Source organism: Catharus ustulatus, chromosome 25, assembly GCF_009819885.2.
Source record: "Catharus ustulatus isolate bCatUst1 chromosome 25, bCatUst1.pri.v2, whole genome shotgun sequence".
NCBI classification, from domain to species: Eukaryota; Metazoa; Chordata; class Aves; order Passeriformes; family Turdidae; genus Catharus; species Catharus ustulatus.
Window position 1 is genome coordinate 3,439,733 of NC_046245.1, and position 19,824 is coordinate 3,459,556.

The following is a 19,824-nucleotide window of genomic DNA, read 5'->3' on the forward strand; positions in this document are numbered from 1 at the left end:
CCCGAGCGCCCGGGGCGGCTCCAAGCGGGGCGGGACCCCCGGGCTGGGGGCTCCGTGCTGGGCTGAGCGGCCCGAGGGGGGCTGGGGGGCTCCGTGCTGGGCTGTGGTGCCCGAGAGGGGCTGGGGGGCTCCGTGCTGGGCTGAGCTGCCCGAGGGGGGCTGGGGGGCTCCGTGCTGGGCTGTGGTGCCCGAAAGGGGCTGGGGGCTCCGTGATGGGCTGAGCGGCCCGAGGGGGGCTGGGGGGCTTCGTGCTGGGCTGTAGTGCCCGAGGGGGGGTGGGGGGGCTCCGTGATGGGCTGAGCAGCCCGAGGGGGGCTGGGGGGCTTCGTGCTGGGCTGAGCAGCCCGAGGGGACTGGGGGGCTCCGTGCCGGGGGGCAGGGGTCTCGCAGCAGGGTCAGGGCAGAGGAGCCGGGGCTGCCCGCGGGTACCGGGCAGCGCAGCCCCCGCACCCCCGGCCCCCCCCGACGGGAGGCGGGTGCAGGGGTGGGGCCTCTCTCGCCGCCCCCCCCCGTCCCGGGCGGCCCCGGGTCCCCTCCCCGCTCGCTGCTGCCGGCGCGACTTCCTGATCCCGCTGCATTGGCCGCAGGTAGCGCAGCTGTGCGGGACGGGGCACGGACAGACGGACGGACAGAGCCCATGCGGACCCTTAGCTGAGCTTCATCCCCCGCCCCCTCCTCCTCCTCTTCTTCCTCCTCCCTCCCTGCCCGGCTCCCTTCCTGCCCGGCACATGTAAAACTTGTGCGCGGGGCTCCGCTCCCGTCCCGCTGCCGGTGCTGCTGGCGGCAGGAGCCGGGCTGGGATCGTCCCCCCGCGGAGCAGAGACCCCTCCGGCCCCCCGGAGCAGGGACCCCCCGGCTCCGCTCGCCCATGCTGGATTTCGGCCCGGGAAGGTGATTGCAGGAGGAAGCGGCGCCGCGCCGGGTCAGGGTAACCATGAATGAGATGTCGAGTTTCCTGCACATCGGGGACATCGTCTCCCTGTACGCCGAGGGCTCCGTCAATGGCTTCATCAGCACCTTGGGGTGAGCCGGGGGCTCCCGGGGCCGCCCGACGGGGATTCGGGATGGACGGGACGGGACGGGGGTGCTGAGCCGGAGCGCGGTGGGAAAAGGAGCCGGGGAGCTCCGGGTGCTGCAGCGGGGACGGGGAGAGGGGCTGGACAGGGGGACGGGGTGTCCCCAGGCGTGTCCCCAGACGTGTCCCCAGGCGTGTCCCCGGGCTCGCTCCCGGCTCCAGCCGCTGTCAGGAGCAGGACGTTGCCCTGGAGGGACCCCCAGCTCTCCTTACCCTGCCCAGAAGCTGCTTCCCCCAGTGAGAAGCTGGGAGGAGAAATGAGAGCAGCGTGAAGGTTCGGTGGGATGAGGACGGGGACATGCGAGGGTGACAGCTCGGGCAGCGGGGACACCCCCGGGCACGGGGTCATTCAGTGCTGCCAGCCCTGTGCAGGGTGGCTGCAGGCGGCCGGCCCTGCACACGCAGTGGTGGCACCCGCTGTCCCCCCCAGTGTCCCACACACCCGGTGGGACAGCGGGAATCGCTGCAGGGTCACCGAGCCGGGCTGTCCGTGGCTACCTGGGGCTGGGGGACAGCGCAATGCCAGCTCCCTGGGCCGGGGATTCTCTGCCCAACCTGGGGACAGGAGCGGAGACCTTGGGGACCTGTCCCGTGTCACTCCTGTGTCCGTGCAAGCCAACGGTGGCACTGCCAGGCCAGCTCTGCCCTTCTGCATCCACCGGGAATGTCCCCAGGGTGGGGGACAGGGAGGTGACAGGGCCGCCCTGGGGCACGGGTGGGTTTTTCCTTCCCCTGCCTCAGGACCCCAAAGCGTGCCCGCAGCCCCGGGCAGGGGGGATGTGGGGCCGTGCCAGCGCTCCTGCCCCACGCTGCTGCGTGTAGGAGAGGCTGAGCTCAGGCAGGAATGCTGACTTGGATGGGATTCCTGGGGCAGGAGCTGCCGGCTCTATAATCTCTGCTGAATGCACTTGCTCCCACATGCCTGTGCCCGAGCCGAGCCGCACATACCTGCGCCCACACGCGTTCCCTCAGCACCGCCGGGCACTCGCGGCCGCTGGGCTGCTGCTCACCGGGGCTCCCCCTCCCCGGGAAGGGCTGCAGAGGGGAGCACGGGTGCCCAAAATCCCCGTGTGCACAGCAGGTCCCGCAGCCTGGCAGTGCCAGCCCTTCCTGCATCCCCGCGGGTGGGTTTGGAGAGGTGTCCTGGCCGCTGTCCCAGTGCAGGGGATGCTGAGCGCTCTCGGGAATGGGGTCTGCAGGAGGCTCGGCAGGGACCCAGCGCTGCTTGCTGTCCCCACAACACGCCCCAGTAGCTCAATTAGAAACGTGTGGATTTTTCAGAGCTCTGATCCTTTTGCAGCTCTGGCCCTTGCATCCCCCTTTTTGCCAGGTGTTTTTCCAGACTTGCTCAGAAGCACCTGAAGAGCAGGAGCCTCCTCTCCCGGCCCAGCACATCCTCTGCTGGGCAGCCCCACTTTCCCAGGCTTCTGCTCCCTGCAGGTTCTTCCCCCCCTCACCCCTCCTCCTAAAATTGTTTTCCTTGGTGCCTTGCGACCTGGGAGACCCAACCACACCTTAAATCACTCCTGTGATAAGGGACCAGGTGACTCACCGAGAGCGCTCTCCTGCCACAGGGACCTTCCTCAGCTCATTTGCAAGGCAAACAGCTCTGCCGGCCCACGCGGGCGCCCTGCGGAAGAGTTCCTGACATCTTTCCTTGTGGAGGGGCTGTGGGATCGCCTGGGCCCTGCATGGGATCCTCTCTTTTTGGGGTGACACCGAGTCCCCAGGTGTTGATCGCCAGTGTCACATTAAGAGTGCTTGGAAATCCCTGTGGAGCATCCCCGGGGTGTCTGGGGTGTGGGGCAGAGGTGGGGGGAGCCCTGCAGCCCCCACCCGAGGCTCCCCTGCTCCCCAAATCTCTCTGTCGGGGCCTCAGGGCACGAACCCTCCCGTTCACCCCCTCTCTGCAGCGGGCGTTTGCTCGTGAGCAGGAAAAACATCCCGGGCCGGGCGTGGAGCTCAGCTCGGAGGGAACGCCGAGCCAAGATACCCAAAGCTGCAGAAATGCTCGAGTCAGCCCAAAGCTGTGCCCTGGGAAAGGAGAACAGGGCTCAGGGCTGGTCACAGCAGCCTGGGAGTGACCCCTGGGGGGCTGGGGCACGGGATGGGCAGATTGGAGTGGCCAGAAGTGGTTTTGGGGACACGGGGAGTTGCCCAGGAGGATTTTGTGCTGCCCCATCCCTGCCAGGCTCCTCCAGGGGCTCAGAACGGGCACTCGCAGAGGGGAAGGCTCGGTGACAAACCCAGCTGGTTTCAGCTGAAATAACACCTGTACCTGTGGCTGCAGGTGGATTTCGGGGTGGAGCAGCTCGGGGAGATGCAGTTGGTTAAAGGGTAACTCCAGCTCCGCCGGGTCAGGATGAACCCGTCCCTGCCGGGGGGAGGAGGAGGAAGAAGAGGAGGAGGAGGAGTCCGAGCCCTCCTGGCACCGGGACAGCACCAAAAAGCTGGATTTTTGTGGCTGCCCGCTCGCTTTCCTCTCCTCCCTGAGGCAGCGCCCACCCTGCGGGTGCCAGATGGGCTGACCTGGCTCCACAAGGAGCTCTCATCACCCTCCTCTTCCTCTTCCTCCTCCTCCTTTTCCTCACCTCAGCGATTGCTGGGCTCTGCATTGGGGTTCTCCTGGCTCTGTTGGGGTTTCCCTTCTCCCAGAGCCCTCCCTGGCGTGCCCAGCTCCCCTTGGCATCGTCTGTGCCACATCTGGGGAAGGTTTTTGCCCGGCCCAGCGGGGTCCAGCTGGGGCTCATCCCCGGGGAGGGGTCGGGAGGGTCCGACTGCCCCGGATTCTGCAGCGCTGGCCGAGCTCCTCCTGCCCTGACCTCGGGGAAGGCTCTGCCTCGCACGACGCCAAGCACGCTGGCCCCGGGCCAGGGAATCACTTTGTGCTCGGTATTTGGAAGCCCCAGGAAGCCCCGCTGGAAGCTCGGAGAGGACTCCGGGGCTAAGAGCCAGCCAGATGCTCGCCCGCGCCTTGAGGGGCTCATCAGTGCTGGATCCCGCCCCTCCTGCTCCCGGAGGGGGAATCTGGGATGGCAAAATGACATTCCATGGGTGCATGCCTCCTCCTGCTTCGCTCAGGATCCTCCTCCCGGTGCTCGGACACCGTTTTCCCATTAAAAGGTGTCCTCACACATCCCCGCTGCTCTTTAGGGAGCTCCCCCGGCCCATCCCACTGCGGGAATGCCGGATTTTAGCGGGAGCGTGTCCTGGCCTCAGCAGCCTCCCAGGTGACTCATGTCCACTCTGTCAGAATCCTTTTTTTTTTATTATTTTCAGCAATTTTTAACTGAGGAAAGTTCGCTCAGAGTATCAGTTTAATAAAAAGAACGCTTCGCGTTCCTGCCGAGCGCATAATCCTGGGATTAAAGATGCTGAAAGTGCCTTGAGATCATTAACTAATTAACACTTCCAGGCTGGCAGGTCGCTGTCTGTGACAGGTCCTGCCGGTGCAGCGGGGATGTGGGCACGGAGAGGCACAGAGAGGCTCCCGTGCTGTTTCCTTCAGTGCTAAAAACGAACTCGGCAGGTCAGGCGCTTCCTCAGAGACCTCCAGCAATGAGAGTGGAGAATTTTGGGGTTTAAAGTGCCCAGATGAATCAATGAATGAATGGATGGATGGAGCCCTTCTGGAGCTGGGGGTGTGCTGAGGGTCAGGGTTTCACTCGCTGAGCACCACCCTCGTGGCTTGGTGTCCTCAACCCTCGGTGGTTTTTGCTCCCAGGCACATCCCAAGGGTTTGTTCTGCCCTGACCCCATTAAAATACAGAACAGAAACCAAAACTGCCCCCGAGTGACACCAGGGCTGGTCTGGGGCTTTGCACGTCCCTTGTGGTGCTGCAGCCGCTCTGGTTTTTCCCTTTTCCCTCTTTCCTTGCCCTCCAAAGGCTCCGTGCCCTGCAGGGATCTGGGAATGTCCCAGGCTATTTTCCTGCTGTCATGACCCAAGGAAAAGGTGTTTGGACAGCCCCAAACCCCCTACTCTGCTGCCCACGGGCATTTCCAAAGCCAGTGCAGCCGCAGCTCGTGGCTTTGGGGTTTTCCCAACCTTCCAGGTCTTTGCTAATTGTTATGAAACTTCTGCTGCCACCAGGCAAATTGCTTTTCTGTCTTGGTGTGAAATCTGAGGCTGTTCTGTGAGGAGCACAGGGGTGTCAGAGCCCGGTGCCAGCCCATGCCTCCTCACCAAGGACACAACAGCCCCGGGGTCCCCATCCATCAGCACCGAGGCCAAATTCCTCTCTGCCGAGCGAAAGGAATTCTCCCCTCCTCCAGAGCGGCTGGGCTGAGCGAAGGAGGTTGATCTGCGAGTGGGTTGGATCTGCCTGGGTTTTAGCCCTTTAGAGCCCGTCCATCTCCAGGGATTTTCGGGTCGTTTGGTTTGTTGGGGACACCGAGAGTCCCTCGGGGGTGCCGGGTCCGCTTTGCCTTTGTCACACCTCGGTGCTCCTGCAGACACGCTCCCAGATGGGGACACGCTTCCCTCTCATCCAGAGCTCCTCCTGCCGCTCCGGCTTCCCGGGGCTGGGGAAAGCGGCCGAGCGGGTACAGCCTGTCCTGCTGGAGCAGCCAGTTCCCCCGGGAGCCTGGCATGGAGCTCCCATCGCACCGAGCCCCTCGGGCCGTGCTCGCCCCTCTGTGCGCTGGGCACATCCCCCTGCCGGGCTCTGCTTTGTTGTCCTCGGTGACTCTGAAAAGTCCATCCCAAAATCACCCCCAGCAGCCAAGGCCAAGCCCGAGGGATTTTGCTCAACGCTGGGAAAGCAGAGGTGGGCAGGGAGGAGACACAGAGCCTTGATCTGATGGGCAGAGCCGGCAGCTCTGATCAGATAATAATTAATGACTGGGTTTGGGGGGCCCTGCCACCTCCATGCCCAGCTCCTGCACCATCCATGTCCCGGTGGGAAGAGTTCCCAGCCAGAGAAGGAGAGCTGGGGAATGGAAGCTCAACTCCTCCTGTTTTTGCTGGATTGAGGGTGCAATAACAGAGCTCTGTGTGCCAGGAGGGAGTTGGGTTGGCACAAATCACAGAGAAAAGGGCCCAGAGTGACGACCACGAACCTTCCCTGGTCCTCCACTGCTGTAGCAGCTCTGTGTGCCCGAGGGAGCAGCATGGAAAACACCCAGGGAAGCAGTGAGAACCGAGGGAGGGGGTGCTCAGCTCCTAAAAAATATTTACAGGTGAGAAACAGGAGGTGCAGCTTTGGATTTGTCACTCTGGGCCAGCTCAGCTCACTCAGCCCCACTGCCACCCCGCAGTTCCTGACCCTGCTCCTGCTTTTTGTCCCCCCCAGGCTGGTGGATGACCGGTGTGTGGTGGAGCCTGCAGCTGGAGACCTGGACAACCCCCCCAAGAAATTCCGAGGTGAGATGGGGCAGCTCCAACCCTCTGGGAGCAGCTCTGGGGCCAGTCCTGGCCCTGGGCATGCACAGCAGGGATGGGACAGGGGCACAGCCGGGATGGCACAGGGGCACAGCTGGGATGGGACAGGGGCACAGCAGGGATGGCACAGGGGCACAGCTGGGATGGGACACGGGGATGGGACAGGGGCACAGCTCTGCCCTGCACCCACCTGGGAAGTGCTGGATTGTTCCTGACTGCTCCAGGACGCTCCACACTCAGGGAAGGGCTCTGTCCTGGTAGGATTCAGTGCCTGGATCACACAGCCAGGGTTCAGAGAGCTGGGAAATCTCAAATCCCAAACCTGTGCCTGTGGTGTTGGATTTGGGGTTGGTTTAGGGCAGATGCTCCTTTATCTCCCCTGTTGTTGTTTTATGTTTTCTTTTAGATGAGATTTTTAAAATATCACTTCCCCACTCTGCCTTGTGCCTCCTCCCCCTTTTTCTCAGGGTGGTTTCAACAGCACCCATTCCTCCTTTCCCCCAACACCCCAAAATATCTCAGAACGTCCATTTCCCCACTCTCTCTCAGGATCCCACCAAGCATTAACACTCTCTCCATGGGAATTACTGCCATTAATTTATTCACGAGTCTAATTAACACCCTATCCAGCACCTCCAGCATCCCCCAGCCCTGTTCAGGCCATTCCCAGCTTTCCACCTGGTGCTGGATGCTCAGCAGCCGCCGCGTCCCCTGCCCCGCCGTGTGCGTGTGGCTTCAATCTCTTTTCCAGGCGCAGGTTTTTGGGCTCAGCCCTGCTCGCTGCACTCGCTATCAGGATATCCAGGCGTTTGTTTTAATGGCCGGAAAGGTAGAGCTCTCCCCGCTCGATAGCATCGCCTGCAGCGAGGTGGAAACAAGGGCTGGGGCTGCTCCCGGCCAGAGGCTGCGGGGGATTTTCATGCGCTGTCGCCGTCCCCACATCCTGTGGCCGGACCCTGCCCTATCCTGAGCCTCACGCGGGTCGTGCCGGGGCTTCCCGCTGGGAAAACAGGACCCTCCTGCCGAGGTCAGCCCCGAAAGGTTCTTTGGAAATGCCAGAACCCACCTGGGAGCTGTTCCTGCCCGCGGCTCCTCTCCTGCAGAGACACCTCGCAGTTATTTGCTTTTTAAATATTTTTTTGCGGTTTCTCTCCTCTCCGAGGCTCTTCCCAGCCCAGTTCAGGCACGTCAGGAAAAGTTTCCACCCTGTCAGGCAAGGGGGCAGCGGGACCTGCAGCTGTGCCACTGCTGTCCCCGAAGGAGTCACCTGGAGATTTTGCCCCCCAGGCCTCTCTGGATGGGAATTTTTGCCCCTAAAGCCTCTCTGGATAGGAAGTTTTGCCCCCAGGCCTCTCTGGATGAGAAGTTTTGTCCCCAAGGCCTCTCTGGATGAGAATTTTTGCCCCAGAGCCACTCTGGGTCCTGGCAGGTCAGCCCCACATCACCCTCCGAGCTGCTCCCTCTGGGCAGTGCTGGTGCAGGAGCTTCCTTCACCTTCCCTCTTTTCCACCCCGATCTATTTTTCAGAATTCTGACAATTCTTCGGCCCAAATGCCAAAATCTCGGGCTCCCAACCCAAGCTGTGCTGCGGATTTTCTGCCCTCAAACCCTGCCGTGCCTCAGTTTCCCTTTTTGCAAAACCAGGCTCAGCACTGAGCCCACAATTAAGCCACGCTCAAACCCAGGCTTTGCAGTCGTTGTGTGGATTTTTTTTTACCTCTCCCTGATTTCTCCTTCCCACCAGCACCTTTTGCAGCGTTTCCCGTTAATTAACAATTTAATGGGGAGCGCTCCAGCTGCTGGAGCCCCGCGGGCTGCTCCGGCTGCCTGGCACGGGATGTGCCGGTGGCAAAGCGGGGCTGTGAAAATGTGAAACGAAATGTGAAACCTGGCTGTGCCCCAGCAGCCCGGCCGGTGAGAACCGCGCTCGGCGCTGCCCCAGCGGCACTCCCAGGTAAATAAATACGAGCTCGCCAGCGCCTCGGGCCCGCGGCCAGCCAGGGAAGGGACTTTTTTTTAAATTTTATTTTTTGTGTCTGAACTTTCTCGGCTGCTATTTCAGGCATAATTAGGGCGATTCAGGCTGCAGAGCCCTTCCTGCCCTCGCCCTGTGCAGCTTCCAGCCCGGGGAGGGGGTTGGGAGATGTGAGAGCTTCGTTGTCTCCAGACATCTGCTCCCCTGCTTCAGCTCCCCGAGCCTGGCCGAGGATGTCTGCGCCTCCCGCCCACCATCCTGGGGAAAAAGAGGCGAAGCAGGGCGATCTGCAGCGCAGGGGGAGCTCGCAGGAGCCGGGATGCAGCTTGTGCATCCTTCTAGGAGCTTGGAATAGAGCTGCTGACACGGAGATTTCGGGAGAGAGCATGCAGGGCTGGTGGTGCAGGTCACGGAGGGATGGGGGTGTGTGTGTCCCCAAGGCTCCTGCCACACCTTCTGCAGGCTCGGGGTGTCACAAGGGATGTGGAGGTGGCTGATGGTGTCCCAGCCTCCCTCCTGCAGGGATCCTCTCCTCTTTGGTGCAGCTGGGCTCCATCAGAGCTCTTCTCCCCCCTGAAGCTTCCCTTCCCGAGCAGCACAGCCATTTCCGATGGGAACGCTTCTAACCGCGAGTCCAAGAAGTGCAGTCATTCCTGGACTCATTATTTATCCTGATTTAAAGCCGCCCCAGCAGCCAGCACGCAGTGATGTGACCCCCACCAGTGTCCCTCACAGATGGGGGGACCTGCTCCATTCCCTGTGGTGACATTGGGGACACCCTGGTGGCTGCTGCAGCCTCTCCAGGCCCTGCTGTGCTCTGTTCCCAGATTGCCTCTTCAAGGTGTGTCCCATGAACCGCTACTCTGCCCAGAAGCAGTACTGGAAGGCCAAGCAGACCAAGCAGGACAAGGACAAGATCGCGGACGTGGTGCTGCTGCAGAAGCTCCAGGTGAGGAGCAGAGAGCCCCAGAGCTGGCAGTGCCCACGGCTGGCTGGGTGATGGCATCCAGCTCTCTGCCAGGGCTGGTTTGGGATCAGCAGGGATTTCCAGCTGAGTTCTCCCCTTTGTCCCCTGCCCAGCCATTGCTGTGTCACCCTGCTGATGCTTCCTGTGCAGAGGGGCTGTGGCAGCCCTGGGAGTGCAGCCCTGCACCCCAGGGCACCCTAAAATGCCCCAGGACACCCTTCAGCATTTCAGGACTCCCCAGGGCACCCCAGAACACCCTTCAGCACCCAGGGCACCCCAGGATAGCCTTCAGCACCCCAAAACACCCTTCAGCATTTCAGGACTCCCCAGGGTATTCCAGGGCATCCTTCAGCACTTCAGGACATCCCAGAGCACCTTTCAGCACCTCAGTACATGCCAAGACAGCCCTCAGGATACCCCAAGAGATCCCTCAGGACATTTTTCAGCACTTCAGGACATGCCAGGACACCCCAGAGGACCTTTCAGCACCCCATGACACTCCAAGACACCCCTCAGCACTTCAGGACACCCCAGAATACCTTTCAGCACCCCAGGACACCCCAAGGCACCCTTCAGCACCCCAGGACAGCCCTCAGCACTCCAGAGCATGTTCCAGCATTTCAGGACACCCCAGGGGCAACCTAGAGCACCTTTCAGCACCTCAGAAACACCCCAGAAACACCCCTCAGCACCCCAAAACATCCTTCAGCACCTCAGACACCCCAGAACACCTCAGGACACCCCAGAACACCTTTCAGCACCTCAGGACACCCCAAGACAACCTTCATTACCTCAGGACAGCCCTCAGCACCCCAGAACACCTCAGAATATCCCTCAGCACCCCAGAACACCTTTCAGCACCTCAGAACACCCCAGAACACCCCAGAACACCTCAGGACACCCCAGCACCCCCCTCAGCACCCCCGGACACCCTGCAGGAGGGAGCCCTGCTCGCAGGCCGCGCTCCAGAGGGCTGGGGAAGGGAAAGGCTCCCGTGGCTTCCCCCCAGCCTTGGCCAGGGCCCACATCAAACATTGCACAACGGCCTCAGGCAGCTGGCGAGGCCCCGCCGATGATTCATAAAAGCGAGGCTGGGGAGAGATTTCACTAAATCATCTCCTCGGGCCTGGAGCCCGGCCCCAAACCAGCATCCCTGCCTGGGGCCGGGCCGGGCCGGGCCGGGCTGTCCTGCCCTGAGGTGCCAGCTTGTCCTGCCTTGTCACTGCCACACAGAGCCCCATCTCCCATCTCCCATCTCCCATTCCCCATTTCCCATTTTCTATTTCCCATTTTTCCCCCCTCAGCCCGGGCTGTAATGTCACAGCCGTGCTGGCCCTGAGTGGGCCCAGAGCTCATTTCTGAGCCTGATTGATCGCACCTTGTTTTGTCTTAAAGAGGTTCTGCCATTTCCTCTCTCCTTTCTGCTGCTCCTGGTGTTTCCCTTCAGGGTCCTGCCAGGGCCCAGGGAGGCTGAGAAAGGCTGAGAACATCTCCCAGCCCATGGGATGATCTCCTGGGGCAGGAGCAGTCAGGGCTGCAGGGGAGAAGCCCTGACCATGATTCCCGTGGTTGTGTCAGGAAAATTAATCCACAAACACCACAGGTTCATGTCCAAAAAGGAGACAGAGGAGTCCTTTTGATTTATTCCAATAAAAGGAGAGGCCATGGGGTATCTCCTGGTGTCTCTCCAATTTTTGGAGGACTCAGCCTCCTTTTTATCCCAATTTCCCATCTGCATTTCCCTCTCTCTTTCCCCATTGCTGAGGCACTTGAGAGGCACAGACTTCCCAAACACCTGATACCTGAGATTCCTCTCTAATGTACGACCCTCCCTTTTAATTTTTAATCCTTATGGAATTCATGTTTTTCCCCATTGCTTCTTTCATCTTTCAATATCCAATTTCATTTATCAGCAAACCTGCAGTTTGTTTGTAAAGGCAAATATCTTATTCCATTCATCAGTAGAATCCTTCCCATTGTTTCTTTTATCTCTCAGTGCTGGTTTTATCTACCAGCAGACCCACAAGTCGTTTGTAAAGACAAATCCAACATTCCTCTCAGTTGCCTTTTGGAACTCCTGCCCCTCTCTGCTGTGTCCAGTGGGTTGAACCTCGGTGTTTTCTTGGCCCAAAGCAGCTCAGACAGGCTGTGAGGGCTTTGCAGCCTTTCTGCTGATGTCCCCCAGTCCTTCCTGATCCCCTGTGGGCATCCCTGGCACCTCATCCCTGGGTTTGGGGACAGGGACAGTGTGGGAACATCAGCCCCAGGACTGGGGCTGGGAGCACCCAGCTCCCACTGCCAGCCCTGGTGGTGAGGGGGGTGCTCACACCTGGAGGGAAATTTAGGACACCCCAAGGTGCTGGAGCTCCCATCAGAGCTGTGTTTGCTCCCTGGGGTTGTTGTTAAATTCCCAGGGCAGCATCGGTGTGGGATTTCCTGGCAGTGAGTTTGTTGTGATGGCAGCAGCCACCACTGCAGGGTGGTGAGGGTGGCCCCAGGGACACCAGAGCTGTGTGGGATTGGAAGGATCATCCTGGGGTGGCACACAGAGGTATTTGAGCATGGAAGGGTCACCCTAGTGGCACCCAGAGCTCTGTGGGCATTGAAGGTGACTCCAGGGACACCCAGAGCTCTGTAGGCATGGAAAGGTCAGCCCAGGTGACACCCAGAGCTCTGTGGGGATTGGAGGGGTCACTCTGGGTGGCACACATAGCTCTTAGGGACAGGTACCAAGCACTGCTCAGGTGCTCAGGACCTGCTGCCCCATCCTCCCTCCCAGTGCCAAGCCATGTCCTCCAGGTGTTTCCCAATTCCTCTGCCCTCATGTGAAAGAGGTGAGAGCAGGATGGGAAAGGGCAGAGGCTCTCCCAGCTCCATCCCTCGCTGCTTCCCATCACAATTTTGGGGGAGCCCTGGGCTGGAGCTGTGCCCAGCCTGGCGCTGGGGCTGTCGGCACTCGCTCACCATTCCCAGATGTGCTGTGGGAATGAGCTCCTGCCTGGCTCACACCTGCTAACATCCCATCCCTGCTCTGCCTGCCAGAGCCAGCACATGGAAAATCTCTGTGGTTTTGGAGATGGGCTGCTGAGCTCCACTCCTGGGGACACAGCCTGCAGCAGCAGGTCCCTGCCTGCTCCAGCTCTGGGCATGGCACTGCTGGCACTCTGCCTTTGGCTCCTTTTGGTGCTGCTGAGAGCCCTCAGTCCCCACAGCCCTTATTTTGGGTGTTTTGGGTGTTTTACCCCACCCCCAGTCTGAGTCCAGCCTGAGCCCAGCCCTTGTTTGGTGTTACCCCAAAACCTGTTGTCCTGGGGGAATTTTGGTGTGGTTTTGTCCCTGTCCTAATTTTTGAAGTCTTTAATTTAAAGCCCTCATGGACTTCCTGGAGCTGAGCCCTTGGGTGCTCCCTGTTGTGGCCCTGGGGACAGAGGGATGCTGGCCCTGACCCCAGCCCTTCCCAACCCTCCCAAAGCCGAGGCTGTGAGTGACCCTGCTGGGATTTGCTCCTGGGGAGTGAGGAGGGTGCTCTCCACACTCAGCTCTTCTCCTTTTGGAGCAGCATGCAGCCCAGATGGAGCAGAAGCAGAACGAGACGGAGAACAAGAAAGTGCACGGGGACGTGGTGAAGTACGGGAGCGTCATCCAGGTACGGACCCAGCACGGATCCAGCACATCAGGGAAGGGGCTGCTGGGCTCTGGGGGAGCCTTGAGGGCTGCACTTCTCAGCTCTCCCACCCTTGGCTCCTCCAGCTGCTGCACATGAAGAGCAACAAGTACCTGACGGTGAACAAGCGGCTCCCGGCGCTGCTGGAGAAAAACGCCATGAGGGTCACCCTGGATGCCACCGGCAACGAGGGCTCCTGGCTCTTCATCCAGCCCTTCTGGAAGCTCAGGAGCAATGGGGATAACGTGAGTGTGGAGCCCAGCCCACCTGGAGGGGTGGGCAAAGAGCTCCATGCCTGGGCTTGGCTCCACATCGGGCGCTGGGTCTCACCCTCGCTCCCCTGTTCCCATTTTGCTCCCCAGGTAGTTGTGGGAGACAAAGTGATCCTGAACCCTGTGAACGCCGGGCAGCCACTGCATGCCAGCAACTACGAGCTGGCTGACAATGCTGGCTGCAAGGAGGTACAGGAGGGCCTGGCTTTCTTCCTTCTTTTTCCATTTTTCCCTTTGTTCTGGGGTCGTGACCGCGCTCTCTTGCTCTGTAGGTGAACTCGGTCAATTGTAACACCAGCTGGAAAATCAACCTGTTCATGCAGTTCTGCGACCACATGGAGGAAGTGCTGAAGGGGGTAAGGGAGGAGGTTTGGCTGTGCAGGAGCTGACAGGCTCGGGGGGGACAGGACGTGTGAGCAGCCCCCTGGCTCTGTGACAAGGGCAGAGAGGAGATCCTGCCTTGAGGGCCACAATTCCTGGGAGAATTCATCACCTGGAGCACAGCACACTGAGGCAGGGCGGGATATTTTAGGATCTGCTGGCACAAATTACTGACCTCAGTGTGTTAAATTAACTTTTGGGGACAACCCCAGGCTCACACAGTGCCAGCAGTGGCTCCTTGTTTGGGGACAGTTCCAGCTGCTCAGCCCTGCTGCAGGGTGGCTGCTGCCTGGGAAAGGAACTTTCCCTGCTGAGCTATTGTTTGGGCTGAGGTGCTCCAGGAAGCAGCTGGATGGATGTGGATTGTTAGGATCTTACAGCCCTTCATCCCCAGGCTCTGTGCTTATCCCAGCTCCCACATCCTCCTTCCCAGGGTGTTAATGCCTTAAACACATCAGGGAGTGGAGCCTCTGCCTGCTCCAGGGTGGAAAGTGATGGATTCACATCCTTTTATGCCCTGGGGTGGAAGCAGAGGGGTCACTGCATGGATAATGGCAGTGCAGGGTGCCTGTGCCCTTCCCCTGGGCTCAGAGCAGCGTTTGTGCTGCCTGGGGCAGGTGTTGGCAGAGCTCAGGGAGGTTGGATGGGAAGAGGTGACAGTGCTCTGTAGTGCTCAGGGTCCCACAGCCCTGCCTTGCAGTTGGGAGCTGTGTCCAGGAGGAATCCTGTCCCCTTTGCAGCATGGGGGGGGTCACAAGAGGAGATGGATGCATTGCAGGAGAGCCATGGAGAAATTTCTCCAGTGGCTGAGTGGTTAAACAGAGGAGCAGACTCCCCAGGACAATCACCATCCCTGGAAGTGTTCAAAAACAACTAGACAGACTTCAGGACATGCCTTAGTGGGCATGGTGGTGAAAGATTGAATTTAACAATCTTGGAGGTCTTTTCCAACCTGAAAGACTCCAGGATTCCTTGACCCTGCCCCTCACCCCCGTGTCCCTGTGGTGCAGGGGGACGTGGTGAGGCTGTTCCACGCCGAGCAGGAGAAGTTCCTCACCTGTGACGAGTACAAGGGCAAGCTGCACGTGTTCCTCCGCACCACCCTGCGCCAGTCGGCCACCTCGGCCACCAGCTCCAACGCCCTGTGGGAGGTGGAGGTGAGCAGGGAGGGGGTGGAGGGGTGGAGGGGGTGTTTGGAGGTGTCCCAACCCCTCCTGTGCCGTGGCTGAGCTCTCTGTCCCCTGCCTCTCCCAGGTGGTTCACCACGACCCGTGCCGAGGGGGAGCCGGCCACTGGAATGGCTTGTACCGCTTCAAGCACCTCGCCACGGGCAACTACCTGGCAGCCGAGGTGAGGGGGTGGCAGAGGGTGCAGGAACGTGCCCTGGGGCTGTGGCACCCCTTGCAAAGGAGGGAGTGATGCCCAGTATTTCCACCAGTCTGCTCTGGGAACCCCTGTGAATCCTCCTTGCTCACAGGACACCTGACCACCTTCATTTCCCTGGTTTAGGACCAAACTTTCACCCTGAAATCCCCCAGTGAAGGGGTTCACTTGCTCAGCTGGCTGGGTTTGGCTTTTTCTGGTCCATGGGGGACGGGAGGGGTGGCTGGGGAAGTTTCTGAGCTCACCCCATGCCAAGGGACTGACTGGCACAGCCTGGTGCGCTGGGAGCGGGACGTGACTCATCCTGCTGTCCTCACTGGCAGAGGGTGGGGGCAAACCTGGGTCTGGAAGCAGCATCTGCCAGGTTTTTTCTATTCCCTTTTAAGGCCAGCTCAAGGCCTTGTGATAGAGTTGCTGCTCTTGGGTGCTGGGGTGTGTTTGGCACTGCCAGGACCGAGGGCTTGTACTTGGCTGCCAGGATGCTCCCCAGCTGGAGATACCCAGGGGCAAACCCCAGGGCCCTTCCATCACTGCAGGATGGAAAACAGCAAACACTGGGGCTCTGAAATGGGTGCTTTAAACCCAAAGACACCTGAACAGGAAAGAAGATCTCGGAGTGAGCCCATCCTGGGCTGGTGCTGCTCACTGGGAGCTCAGCCTGGAGCCTCCAGGGAGCTCTTGCTGCCACACAGAGCCCAGCTCTGCTCAGCCCCACTCCCAGGGCTGGGACACCGTGCTCTGGGTGCAGCTCACACCCTCCAGCCCCAGCTGGGCAGTTTTCCTCTCTGTGCTGCGTTCAGGGAAGGCAGGAACAGGGATCACACACCATCCATCATCCATCCATCCATCCCCAGGGGTTTGGAGGGACCGAGCGGGAGGACTGACAGCTGCTTTTCATCATCCCTCTTTAACTTTTCAGGAAAACCCAAGTTATAAAGGAGACGTGGCGAGCCCAAAGCAGCGCCCACGGTGAGCAGCAACCGCTGCTGCCGCTGCACCCAACCACGCCAGCTCTCAGCCAGGGCCTGAAAGCAGGGAAATGTCCCCAAAACTGAAGGGGACTGCAGCAGGATTTGTCCCTCAGTGCCAGCACAGCATCCCCTGCCCCGCACTTAGAGCAGTTGCCCCACCTGTGAGAGGACCCTGCCAAAACTCTCAGAGGGTCCCAGTGCATGTTGGCTCCCCAGGCCACGGGGAAATGCTGAGATGAGAGAGTTGGATGTTCAGGGGGGGATTTTCAGTGCTCTTGGTGAGGTTTGGATCGGGGGTAGCTCAGCTGCATCCACGCCGCTTGTGCTCTGCTCGTGCGAGGCTCAGCCCCGGCAAAGCTTTGCTGCTGTGGGCGCAGGGGACCCCCGAGCCGGGCTCAGAGACCCCTCCCCACCGTGCAGGGGGGCAGCAGCCGTGCCAGCCGCAGGAACACCGGGGAGAAGATCAAGTACCGGCTGGTGGCCGTGCCCCACGGCAACGACATCGCCTCCCTCTTCGAGCTGGACCCCACCACGCTGCAGAAGACAGATTCCTTTGTGCCACGGTACTGGGGGTGCAGGGGAGGCTGAGTGCTGGGGGAGGGCAGTGCTGGTGTGTCCCCATGGGGGTCATGGCCTGGACACCGTGCTGTTGGCAGGAACTCCTACGTGAGGCTGCGCCACCTCTGCACCAACACCTGGATCCAGAGCACCAACGTGCCCATCGACATCGATGAGGAGCGCCCCATCCGCCTCATGGTACAGCTCCCTCCTCCCTCCCTGGGCTGATTCTCTGTCCCCCAAGAGCTCTTTGGGTGCTCCTTCCCTCCCAGCACCCTGGATGGTGACTGGAACCCTGGTGGTTCAGGGACTGAAACACCCTGGATGATCCAAAGGGGTGGGTGGACGCCGGTATGGAGACCATCCCAGTTAGGCAGATCCCATCCCAGTCAGCCAGAGCCCACCCCAGTCAGGCAGAGCCCGTCCCAGTCAGGCAGATCCCATCCCAGTCAGGTAGATCCCATCCTAGTTAGGCAGATCCCATCCCAGTCACCCAGAGCCCATCCCAGTCACCCAGAGCCTATCCCAGTCAGCCAGAGGCAATCCCAGTCAGACAGAGCCTACCCCAGTCACCCAGAACCCACCCCAGTCAGCCAGAGCCCATCCCACTCACTCAGATCCCATCCCAGTCACCCAGAGCCCATCTCACTCACCCAGAGCCTACCCCAGTCACCCAGAGCGCACCCCAGCCCCTCTGACAGGGACAAATTGGGTCGCTGATGTCACCAGGGGTGGTGGCAGATGGTGGGGACACACCTGGCATGGCCCTGTCTGGTTGATGCTGCCTCTCTGTTGGTTCCCAGCTGGGCACATGCCCCACCAAAGAGGACAAAGAAGCTTTTGCCATCGTCTCCGTGCCCGTGTCCGAGATCCGGGACCTGGACTTTGCCAATGACGCCAGCTCCATGTTGGCCAACGTGGTGGAGAAGATGAACGAGGGTTTCCTCAGCCAGAACGACCGGAGGTAAAAGGTCCCTGGGAGATGGGGCTGTGCTGGGCTCCTCCAAGGGCTCCCCAGCAGGACGAGGCCCCTGCCTGGTGCTGGTGCCAGCGCTGCCCCCGCTTCCCTGCCCACAGCCCCAATCCACGCCTGCTGCTCCCAGGAGCCTGGCGAGGAAACCAGATAACGGCTCTGGCCCCTCCTAGAAAAATATCCCAGAAAATATCCCAGAAAAATATCCTAGAAAAATATCCTAGAAAAATATCTGAGGGGCTGGGAGATGGCCTCACGATAGGGGCAGCGCCTTAGTCACTGTATTATTTTTAGGTGGTGGGTTACTTGGTGCTTCCTGAGCAAACACAGATCCCCGTGGGACAGAGCGAGCGGCTTCCGCCCTGCCAGCCTGGCCCACGCAGGTCCCATGGGGGTGACCATGGGGGCAGAGGTGTTAAATGTACAATCCCTGGTGTAAGGCACAAGCAAAGCCCCCCAGAAATTCACCCTGGCATGTACAGGAACCGTAGGGGGCTGCAGATCCAGGCATTGACCTCCCAGCAGGGAGTGCAGGATTGGCCAGCAGCTCCCCTGGCAGGTTTCTGAGGTTCTTTGGTCCCCAAAACCCACCAGCATCACTGCAGGGACCTGAGTTTGGGCAGTGAGCAGCCCCCAGCCCACTCACCCCATGTCCCTTCGCAGGTTCGTGATCCAGCTGCTGGAGGACTTGGTGTTTTTTTTGTCAGTGATGTCCCCAACAATGGCCAGAACGTGCTGGACATCGTGGTGACCAAACCCAACCGGGAGCGGCAGAAGCTGATGCGCGAGCAGAAACATCCTGAAGCAGGTGGGTGAGATGCTGGGGCCCTGCATCCCAGCTGGGACCATGTCCTGTGGAGATGTCCTGTCCTGCTCACTCTGGGGGCAGAGGGATGGAAAACTCCATGGAGGAGGGTCTGGCCTCCAGGTCATGTCAGGATGTCCAGCCACGCACAGGGGCTGATGTGGAGCAGGACACAGCCCTGACCTCTGCTTTTGGGCAGATCTTTGGGATCCCTGAAGGCCCCCTTTCAAGGACAAGGGCGGGAGGGCCCCTGGTGAGGCTGGAAGAGCTGTCGGACCAGAAGAACGCTCCCTACCAGTAAATGTTCCGCCTGTGCTACCGCGTGCTCCGGCACTCCCAGGAGGGATTACCGCAAGAACCAGGTGCCAGGGGTGACTCCCCATCCCCGTGGAGCCTCGGGGGGGACAGGGGACATGGCTCACAGCCCCTCTGTGCCCGCTGCAGGAGCACATTGCCAAGCAGTTCGGAATGATGCAGTCCCAGATCGGCTACGACATCCTGGATGAGGGACACCATCACGGCCCTGCCTGCACAACAACCGCAAGCTGCTGGAGAAGCACATCCACCAAGGACCGAGGTGGAGACCTTCGTCAGCCTGGTGCGCAAGAACCGCGAGCCACGGTGAGACTGGGGGCTCTGTGGGGTGGGAGGGGAAGGGGGGAGCCCTGGGGACCTCCCCTCTGATGGCAGAGCTGCCCCTCCCCGGCAGGTTTCTGGATTATCTCTCGGATCTCTGCGTGTCCAACCACATCGCCATCCCCGTCACCCAGGAGCTGATCTGCAAGTGCGTGCTGGACTCTAAAAACAGCGACATCCTCATCAAAACTGAGTGAGTGGCTGAGGGAGAGGTTTTCTACATCCAGGGTTTGTTGTGGGTGGGATGTCAGGTACCTAGCAAAGCTGCTCACTCTGCAGCTGGACAGATGAGAGAAAATTTATTGAAGGGTTTATGGGTTGGGATGAGAGCCAGGAGAAATTGGTTATCAAATCCAATCACAGATTAAATGGGCTCTAGTTAGGGATATGAATTAAGTTTATTCTTAACTAAATTAGAGCAGGATAATGAGAAGTTAAATAAAACCCTTAAAAACACCTTCTGCCTACCCTACAAGAAACCCACTACAGGGTGGCCTGGTCCCACTGAAGCTCTGTCACCCCTCGAGGTGCAGCCCCTCCATCCATGGGAGCATCTCCAGATTTGCCCTTTCCTGTCACAGGCTGAGGCCAGTGAAGGAGATGTCCCAGACCCACGAGTACCTGAGCATCGAGTACTCGGAGGAGGAGGTCTGGCTCACCTGGACGGACAAGAACAACGACCACCACGAGAAAAGCATCCGGCAGCTGGCACAGGAGGCCCGGGCTGGCAACGCCCATGACGAGAATGTCCTCAGCTACTACAGGTGATGCTCCTGTGGCA

General features: G+C 60.2%; 1 protein-coding gene across 1 annotated transcript in view; it reads left to right on the forward strand.

The window, feature by feature from the left end:
• The first annotated feature begins 575 nt into the window (after positions 1 to 575).
• The window catches only part of ITPR3 (inositol 1,4,5-trisphosphate receptor type 3), a 40,031-nt gene continuing 20,782 nt past the window's right edge, over positions 576 to 19,824 (forward strand). The window contains 24 exon segments of the mRNA XM_033080187.1: positions 576 to 1,023; positions 6,370 to 6,440; positions 9,261 to 9,382; positions 12,960 to 13,046; positions 13,151 to 13,309; positions 13,427 to 13,525; positions 13,609 to 13,692; positions 14,728 to 14,874; positions 14,972 to 15,067; positions 16,020 to 16,057; positions 16,473 to 16,634; positions 16,728 to 16,827; positions 17,433 to 17,593; positions 18,266 to 18,293; positions 18,296 to 18,394; positions 18,396 to 18,410; positions 18,607 to 18,750; positions 18,752 to 18,769; positions 18,852 to 18,914; positions 18,916 to 18,933; positions 18,935 to 18,970; positions 18,973 to 19,028; positions 19,117 to 19,236; positions 19,625 to 19,807. Coding sequence (XP_032936078.1) covers positions 935 to 1,023; positions 6,370 to 6,440; positions 9,261 to 9,382; positions 12,960 to 13,046; positions 13,151 to 13,309; positions 13,427 to 13,525; positions 13,609 to 13,692; positions 14,728 to 14,874; positions 14,972 to 15,067; positions 16,020 to 16,057; positions 16,473 to 16,634; positions 16,728 to 16,827; positions 17,433 to 17,593; positions 18,266 to 18,293; positions 18,296 to 18,394; positions 18,396 to 18,410; positions 18,607 to 18,750; positions 18,752 to 18,769; positions 18,852 to 18,914; positions 18,916 to 18,933; positions 18,935 to 18,970; positions 18,973 to 19,028; positions 19,117 to 19,236; positions 19,625 to 19,807 — 2,195 coding nt within the window. The 5' untranslated portion in view covers positions 576 to 934.